Source organism: Notothenia coriiceps, unplaced genomic scaffold, assembly GCF_000735185.1.
Source record: "Notothenia coriiceps isolate Sejong01 unplaced genomic scaffold, NC01 NC01_scaffold00003723, whole genome shotgun sequence".
Lineage (NCBI taxonomy): Eukaryota > Metazoa > Chordata > Actinopteri > Perciformes > Nototheniidae > Notothenia > Notothenia coriiceps.
The window spans coordinates 1,754-11,066 of NW_011336424.1; the positions used below are offsets into that span (position 1 = coordinate 1,754).

Here is a 9,313-nt window from a genome sequence, read left to right on the forward strand (position 1 = left end):
AGTGATAATGAATACATGTGCCTTTTATGGATAATAACGGACATAACTTCCAGTATTTTAATAAAAAAATCTACCCATTAGGGAAGCAGCGATCAAGTTTTTTCCAAATCTACAGTACATTTAATATTTTCGTCTGCGTGATATTAAGACTAACATTGTGGTTATTATGGACTGGAATTTAAATCCTCTCACCACATAATGATCATCTGTGAAAGAATGTGAAATCATGACTAATAAAAACCTTGAAATACTTAGTTTACGTAATCGTTTTATAGTGACTTAACACAACATGTTGGATCCTTTTCACATAAAATAATAAAACTATGAAATGAAATCCTGCAGTGGTCTCTGTTCCCTCCACCAGAAACAATGGATGATGTGCGCTTCATTAACGCTGACTGATAAGCTCCTGATCCCAGGAAAAGTTGAATGGAAACACGTCACGAGTTTTCCTCACTGTGACTTCTCTGCTCTGCTCATGTTTCATTTCACAGTGAGATCCGACCATCACATGATCTTACTGTGCGGACTACATCTGTCAAATGTTAGAAAACAAATTATATATAAACATTTTATACAGTATATTTAATAATGGATGGTGCCAGATGTGGTGTACAGGTGACAGAAATTATTATTATATGTCAATGTGTACATTAATACAATATTGTGTTGTTTATAGGTTCAACACAGTAAACATTACAATATTAGTATATTTGTACATATACTAATTATTTAGTTTGAAAGGGTACCAAAAATATACAATATAAATGGTGTATTTTAAGCTTTTTTAAATCGGATGTTGGATCAAATGTTTATATATATATGAATGTGTAAATATAATAACAAAATATTGTGTTTTAAAAAGTTGATAATGAAAGATATAAACACGTTTACAAGATACAATTGATATGGTGTAAACTACATGAGTTTATATAAATCTGAGGTTTTTAAGTTGTAATTATGAATGGTCAAATATTCTGAAATGGGCTTTTCTGTTTAGTAATTTTACTCAAGTTTGTTTTGATGCTCATGCTTTGTACCTATAAATAAACCCTGTTCTACTGCTCTAGTTACCTTAGTGCCTCTTCCATCACAATAACACACCTGCAGCTCATCGGCTCCACCAATTAGATTCAACCCAATGAAATGACACATTTTCTTATGACAATTCACATCTGTTTATTATACATCTCTTTCGTCATCATGCACACACACACACACACACACACACACACACACACACACACACACACACACACACACACACACACACACACACACACACACACACACAGAAAAGCAGAAGTTAGGAATGAGTGTGTGTGGCCCCTCCCTCAGAGGCCCCGCCCCCTCCCTCAGAATGAAAAGCCTCTCGAGACTCAGGTGCGTCTCACACTCAGCTGTAAGACGCACTAGCCACCCTCTGGAGGAGCGCGGGGAACATTTCACAAAATAATAAGGATTAATTGGTTTGGTCTCAATGGAAAGTCATTGATTGATTTTTGGGTGGATAATCTCCACAAAGACAGGTGAGTTCCCGCTGTTATCAGGTTCACATGTGTGAACTCCTTGCATATAATTTCGCGTATGTCTGCTAACAACCTCAACAATTGGCTTTACTTATAATATTGGATAAAATAATCATTAAATAAATGTTGAATCCTATGTAGTATCATTTGTGTCTGATTTACAAATAGCAGGCACATGTCAAGTAATCAAAACACTTTTTAAACATTGTCTATTAGCCCTTAGTTAAAGGCAAATTACCATGAATCGTATCACAGAGAAATCCAATATTTTCTTTTAATAATAAAATCTTCGCATTTTCAAACCTTTATTTATCCAGGTGTAGCCTATCCCATTGAGATCATTGATCTCTTTTTCAAGGGAGACCTGCTCATCTATTATCGCATCTTTGCAATAATAACTAATATGCAAAAAGTATTGATTGCTGACGGGTTTCTGTAATTTGAGGAAGGAGAAGCCGAAAATAATCTGCAAGACACTCTGTGAGCCCCAGGCAGAAGAAACCTGCCCCCCGACACATCAATCACCAACCCTTATAACATCATATCTCTGTAGATTTCATAAAGTATTCTCCCATTGGTTGAGCGGGAGAATAACTCTCTAGTTACGTAGCCAGACAACATCCTTTCGTAACATATGGCTATACAAATTACCTAATAAAACACATAGTAACAGTTGATATATTGATTATTCTCACATTGCTTTCAAGGAAAGCAAGAGAAAAGAATCAAAGTAAGATTTTAGGCTTGTTTTTCCAGAGAAGGGAAAAAGACAGGTTTGTTTGCACTTTAAGATGTCTTACTGCTTCTATACATTAACGTATACGTTACATACAGTCTAATGGAGAAGAGTGATGTGCTTTTTGAAAGCAGGTCCCAGTTCAGTATATTTTAGGGAACTATCAATGTTTAAAAATAACAATAAAGTAGAATTAGTAGTGGATACTTATTTATATATTGTGTTCATTCATTAGCTGTAGATGTTGTTACGTAATGAAAAATGTCGACCTCTACAACTGTATGTTTGGTTTCTTGTAAACCAATGAGGGAAAAGCACTTTGTGTGCATGAAACAAACAAAAATAAATCTCCCGGAAATCCTGGAAAGCTATTTTAAGACCCACTCTTGATCTGTGTCATGTATTGTTTGCCCTCTAAAAAATAGTTCAATAAATACATGGTCTGGAGTTTTTAGAAGTTCAAAAAAAGTGCGATCAATTTGCTTTCCTTGGTTGGGAACACCCAAGTTTAAACGAGAAAAAAGGTCCAAGGCTACTCTTCTGACAAATAATGAATATTCAAACGGGTATTTCATCATGAAATGCTAAAAGCATGGTGACTGTTTATTCATGGTAAAATAAAGCTGAGATAATGACCAATATGTTTTGGCAAAAAAATCCAAAGTTTGTGTTTTGAATTTTTAAATGTCTATGAAATAGCCCCTTGGAAAGGTGTTTGGTGCCTTGAAAAAAAAAAAAAAAAAAACTTTATTTCCAAACGTTAACATTTTGAAAAGTTAAGACAAGAACTACAACAAGAAGCCATCAACAGTTACAACTTTTAACCTTAAAGATAAATCTGCGATAAAGGTAGACTCTCAAATGTACTTCATCAGCGCCCTGAAGTTGTGTTTCTTCACTGCTAACCTGCTGGTTCCTTCCTCCTGCAGGTTGCCTGACCATCCCGAGTCCTCTCCTTCACAATGAGTTGGGGGGTGCTGTACGCCCAGCTGGGCGGCGTCAACAAACACTCCACCAGTCTGGGAAAGATTTGGCTCTCCGTCCTTTTCATCTTCCGCATCACGATCCTGGTTCTGGCTGCTGAGAGCGTCTGGGGGGACGAGCAGTCGGACTTCACCTGCAACACGCAGCAGCCCGGTTGCAAAAACGTCTGCTACGACCACTTCTTCCCCGTGTCTCACATCCGCCTCTGGTGCCTGCAGCTCATCTTTGTGTCCACCCCCGCCCTGCTGGTGGCCATGCATGTGGCCTACAGGAAGCGTGGGGACAAGAGGACCATGCTGTCCTCCAACGGCACTGATAAGTTGACGGATCTGGACCTGGAGACGCTGAAGAGGAGGCGGCTGCCCATCACAGGCCCTCTGTGGTGGACCTACACCTCCAGCCTGTTCTTCCGCCTCGTCTTCGAGGGCGGCTTCATGTACGCGCTGTACTTCGTCTACGGCGGCTTCCAGATGCCCCGGCTGGTGAAGTGTGAGCAGTGGCCGTGCCCCAACAAGGTGGATTGCTTCATCTCCAGGCCCACGGAGAAGACCGTCTTCACCATCTTCATGGTGTCCTCGTCGGCCATCTGCATGGTGCTGAACGTGGCCGAGCTGAGCTACCTCATCGCCAAGGCGCTGATGAGGTGCTCCGCCAGGGGCAAAAAGAGAAGACTGGCGTACACGGACAACATGATGCTGGATAATGCCAATGTGCAGAACAAGAAGAACGAGATGCTGTTGTCCTCCAGCACAGTTACCACCAGCAACAAGATGTGTTGAAGGACGATGGCGGTGTTACCAGAGAAGAGCAGAAGCATAAACTGTAAATCCAAACATCTGTAATGGTCACGGTCTGTGTCCACAGTTTGGTAGTGAGGCTCTAAAGATGAGCATCCAGAAGGTGTAACAGCTTGTGAAGCAGATTTGAGGACGGGAAATACCAGAACAGAGATTATTTTTAGGTAGACAGCAGTGTATGTAGCCGACCTCCAACCCCCATGTGTAGGGAAGTCACTGTATCGTGTGCTTATTTCCTACATTGTCCTACATATTGACTCTAATGTGCCACTAAAGGCTGTCTTCCCTGATGAGCAAAAGATCTAAATGAATGTATCATATAACGGTGTCATTTTAAATCTGGTAGGATACCAGTGAGTGTTACTTAAAGAACCACTTCACCGGCTAAATTATCATTTGTATATCAACTACTCACCCTTTGTTACCTTCAATTCTTGAAGAACTACAGTACACCTGGATTTAAAGAAAAATGTGCATCAATGGAAGTAAATGGGGGTTTAGTCAACATTGGCAATCTGTCTCAGACATCCATTTACAAACTGATACAACCCATGCATTATTAACCAAGTCTCATTCATCCATTTGTTTGTGTATTACGTCTAAAACACATGCTTTTTTTAATAAAATCTCACTTTTTCAAAACACTTTAAAATACAAGAAGTGAGCCGACGCGAGCTAGACAATTTCTGCAACAGTTTTTTAAATAGTAATATTTAACCAAAATATTCATGTTTTTGAGACTTGGATTATACTTCATGTGTTGTATGAGAGATTTTGACTGAAGGTTTGATATCGTTTTGCTGTTTTTCAATGCAGCACCCATTGACTTCCATTCATCCAGATTTTTCCAGCATTAGTTGACTGTGAAAGCATGCAAGAAAAATCCCATTTTCTTCAAGATTTGAAGGTTACACAGGGTGAATAATTGATGTACAAATGACCATTTTGTGGGTGAAGTGTTCCTTTTTTAAAGAGCCTGTTTCAGGTAGTATTTTCATAAAAAATATTGGATATGCGGATCATCCACATTATCACAAGTGTCACCTTACTTTTCACGCATGGTTGATAGAGTTGTATGGAAGGTTTTTAATTTATTGTTAACAGTTTGAAGTTGCTTTAATGTTTTGAAGCAGAGAAGATTGGGTCGACACTGACACCTAGTGGTTCTGAGAGAAACCCCTGAGAGCACAAACACTGTCCTTAAAGGCTGAAGGATGTCGAACAAGAGGAAGGAGAACCAATGAAGTCATGAAAAGTGAAGCAAAAAGTGTCTTTGAGATTACATTTTTAGTGTCTAGTTTACAAGAGCTGACCTTATATTTGACATGTGTTTACAGTAATTGATGAAAGCAGTTTGTATTGAATCAAGTGACTGTAGCTTGAAGTTTGAAAATTCATAGTTGAATAACTTTTTAGAGTTTTTGTGTTTTATAATTACAGATAAGTGTGTTGCACAGGTTAAGATTATGCTGACTTCAATATAACACGATGAAATCTTACACCACGGTACAGATTTAATGCTGTTCAATCAATCAGAATGTCTTTTACTTGAACTGAAAGTGTTTGAAGTGTGTCGTCACATGAGTTAAATAACTTAAACACACTGAAAATGTGTTGCCTATTTTCACAAATGCACGCCATGTGATAAAATATTTTTTTTTAAATAAGTTTGGACTCTTAAAGATGCTGTTATTCTTCAGTCACAAAGTGCAGTTACTATATTGCATAATTCATGTAAATCTGGATATTGAAGTCTTAAAAAATGAGGCAACAATACTCATTTAGTAATACTAATACTAAATGGTGTTAAAACAAAGTAAATCATGAAGATTTTGAAATTTCAAGACATTTCACTCAACATTTTTTTTTAAATTCTTTGGCCCTCTGAAGATCTTTTTATTCTCCGAGACTGTATTTGAAATCTAGGATCATCATTTGGGATCTCAACTTCAAAAATTCCTATAACATTGCTTCTAAAGGTAATTTATATTATCATCGGTTGATTCCTCACCCCAATATTCAAGTTAACATTGAAGCTAATAATCAAGCGTTTGAAAAACTTAGTCCAGAAGTTGTCCTGTTCATCCGTGACGTTCAGATCCTCCTGTTATATTTTGGATTTGTGTTGTTGCCGCAGTCTGACCCCAGCTGGCTGTATCAGCTTTCCGCCTGTGCCTTATTTTAGCCTCAGCACTAATCACCGCTCGGCCTCTTAACGTGACGAACTACGGCCGATCTCAAAGTGAAAATGTCTTTGTCCTCCCTCCCCATCCAGGAATAGCTGAGTTGGATTAGTCACATCTGTGTTGTGTGGACGAAGAATTGTGGTTAGAAACGATTGGATGACGGATATGTGAGACAATTTGGTCAATGTATTCATATGTGTTGACATGTTTTGACTGATGCAGTTCTGTGGAGATACAGCAGGAAGAGTTATGGTGACTTTTGTAAGCAGGAAGGAAAAGTTTTGAGCGAAAAATGCCAAGTCATGCAGGATTTCAGACAATGTATTCTGTATGTAGATTGACAGAAAAGTGTGAGTTAAAATACATTTCTTGTGTTTGTGTGTCTGCTCTACACTGACCTTTAACCTCTTGCTTTTTGTAACAGCCAAATTACATTTTGATGCAACATTTACTGTGATAGCAACGATGAGTTTTTTAAGGGATGAACCTGATTTTTGCAGTTTTAAGATTATAACATTTTCTATCCAGATGTTCTTACATACTCTGTAGTAGTCTGTTTCTAACGGGAAACAAACATAGCCTACTAATAACAAGACAGTTTTTTCTGAGCACGAAATAAAAAAAATGTTTGTAATTGTGTTTTGTACCTGAGATGTTTTCATCATACTCACACTTTGATCATTGAATTATTTTAGCTGTGAGGCTTTTTTTCATAAATCAGTAAAAAAATATGTACAGTATGTCTGTTGTATGTTTCAAATTGCCTCATTTAACTGCAGGTGTGTGTGTGCGTATGGTGGGGGGGGGGGTATATGGGTGATGCACTAACATTGTATTATAATCAGAGAATACTGCATTATCCTCACTTTGTCTTTTTTTCCACACAATTTACTCCTAAGCCAATATCATGTTTTGATGAATCTCTCAAAGTAACGGTTTTTTTTATTTTTATAAATTTGGTCAATTCAATAGGATTTGATCGATTATTCCCCTTTAAATAAGTAATATAATAACATTTTCCTACTTTAAACGCAGCTTTGATGATTTTTTTATGTGGTTTCTTAAAAGTTGTGTAGTTTTTTCAAGTGTTTGTCCCGAGATACCACATCAACATTTTGTAAAAACTGCGGGAAAGTTTTGGTGGCACCTTTTTGCGCACTTTTCGGGCAGGTTTTTGGGGAGGTTGTCAGGGGCGTGGTGTGTCACCGGACAGGCTGATGGTCTCTGTGGATTCACTCATGCATGGTCACACAATGTGACAGTCCAGACATGGCTGGAAACGGGAGGCAGCTCCGTTTGACCGAGCCCCATCTCCGACTCCAAGCCGCCTCCAAAAACTAACAACAAAAGGACAACTTTTTCTTTTGCGCAAGTTACCGGACCGGGGACAAAAGAACGAGACCGGAGACGATTGTGCACGAGAGAGTTTGAGAGGCAGGGTTTGAAAAAAAAAAAAGCTGAGAGAGAAGCGACAGGTTGGGAGGGTCGCTGCAGGTCTACACACTTTCCAACCCAAATGATGGCACCAAAGATGGCAGATGGATTTGCTTTCCCTATCTAAGTATGACATCTCCGATCTAAAGGTATGACGGATAAAAACGGCCATGACAAGAATATCCTAGGCTGAGGGAAGTAAGATCAATGAAGTGTTATCTCATGTTAATTAAGAATGGCTTCGGTTTGACTAAACAATAAGCAGGGACACAAAAGCCTGACAAAGCTTAAAGGGAGTCTGGGCTCTGGCACAGTCTGTATTGTCAGCCTGCTGCAGGTATGGCTTTGTATTTGAACCTGGCTCTGCCTGTGAACATTCACCACCAGCCGGCAGAAATGCCTCAAATACCTGTGAAACTCAGAGAAAATCTGTCAAAGAATGGCATTAATAATTTAGCCATCAGCCAATGGTACATGGCTATCTGGGTTTAAGTGTTCCCTATTCTTATACCACTTATTATCCTAAAAAACTATATTTGTATTAAGTATTTAAAAGAAAAAAAAAATCCATACCATTTTGAAATTCCTTGAAATGATCTAGAAGCTTCATTAGTGTAATCTGGATAGATTTTGTATCAATTATTTATAGAAATTACAGAACTTCTTCATGTATTCTTTAGTTTTATGTACTCAGTTTTATTTAAACTCAAAGCCTTAAAGAAAGGAAATTAATTTCTGTCCAATGACTAATGTTCTTTCTCTTCCAGGTGTCATACATATTGTGAGCCCTAGTCGATGGATTTATTACCTTTAATTCAAGAATATTTTAGTAAGTTTCTCCTCTGTGTGTTGAATTTGCTGTATGAATATTATTTGTTCCGTGTTTAAAATATGTAAAGGATAGCAACAGGCCCTACCTTTCTCCTAGCACATTTATCAAATGCATATTCCATAAGCGGACAGAGAATATATATGTAGCCATAAAGACTAACTTGATTTACCAAAAACTGAAAATGTTGTTGTACAAACTTAGTTTACTTAGTATAAAATCTTTGACATTATATTTCAGATGTAGTGCAAAAAAAAGGTGTTGATTAGTAGATTAATAATTGTTTAATTTATAGTTATAGTTATATTATAGTATATTAATAGTTATTAATCTGGCAAAATGTTCTGGATTCAGCTTTTAAAATGCCTATTTTCTCTTTTTTATGAACTTATTTGGGACTGTTCTAACAATTGAAGCTATTTAAAGACATTAACTTGGATTTGTATGAGACTTTAAAGACTGAGTTATTGATTTAACCAAAAAAAGATTTGAAGATTATTTGGTATTGACCAATGCAAATCTTTTTAATTTACAATATCCACATTTGGTGTTTTTAAAAACTTAAAAACTGCTTATTTCTCAAAGCAGAATCAGTCATACACTATCGTATTATCTTTATATTTCGTAATTACAGTAAAGTACTTCTATTTGATCCCTGTGGCTTTAGTGTTACAGTTGACAGGCAGCGAGAGTGGTGTGTGTGTGTGTGTGTGTGTGTGTGTGTGTGTGTGTTTGTTTCTGTGTGTGTGTGTGTGTGTGTGTGTGTGTGTGTGTGTGTGTGTGTGTGTAGGTATTTGTTTCTGTGTGTGTGTGTGTGT

The 9,313-nt window shown here is 37.6% G+C and overlaps 1 protein-coding gene across 1 annotated transcript; it reads left to right on the forward strand.

Annotated features, from left to right (window-relative positions):
* The first annotated feature begins 1,387 nt into the window (after positions 1–1,387).
* On the forward strand, positions 1,388–6,946 carry LOC104941692 (gap junction beta-2 protein-like). Its single transcript, XM_010766825.1, has 2 exons — positions 1,388–1,529; positions 3,195–6,946. The coding sequence occupies exon 2, from the start codon at positions 3,228–3,230 to the stop codon at positions 4,026–4,028; it is 801 nt and encodes a 266-aa protein (XP_010765127.1). The 5' UTR covers positions 1,388–1,529; positions 3,195–3,227; the 3' UTR covers positions 4,029–6,946.
* The last annotated feature ends 2,367 nt before the right edge of the window (positions 6,947–9,313 follow it).

Coding starts and splice junctions, on each gene's coding strand:
- LOC104941692 (XM_010766825.1), top strand. CDS start 3,228: ATGAGTTGGGGGGTGCTGTACGCCCAGCTGGGCGGCGTCAACAAACAC.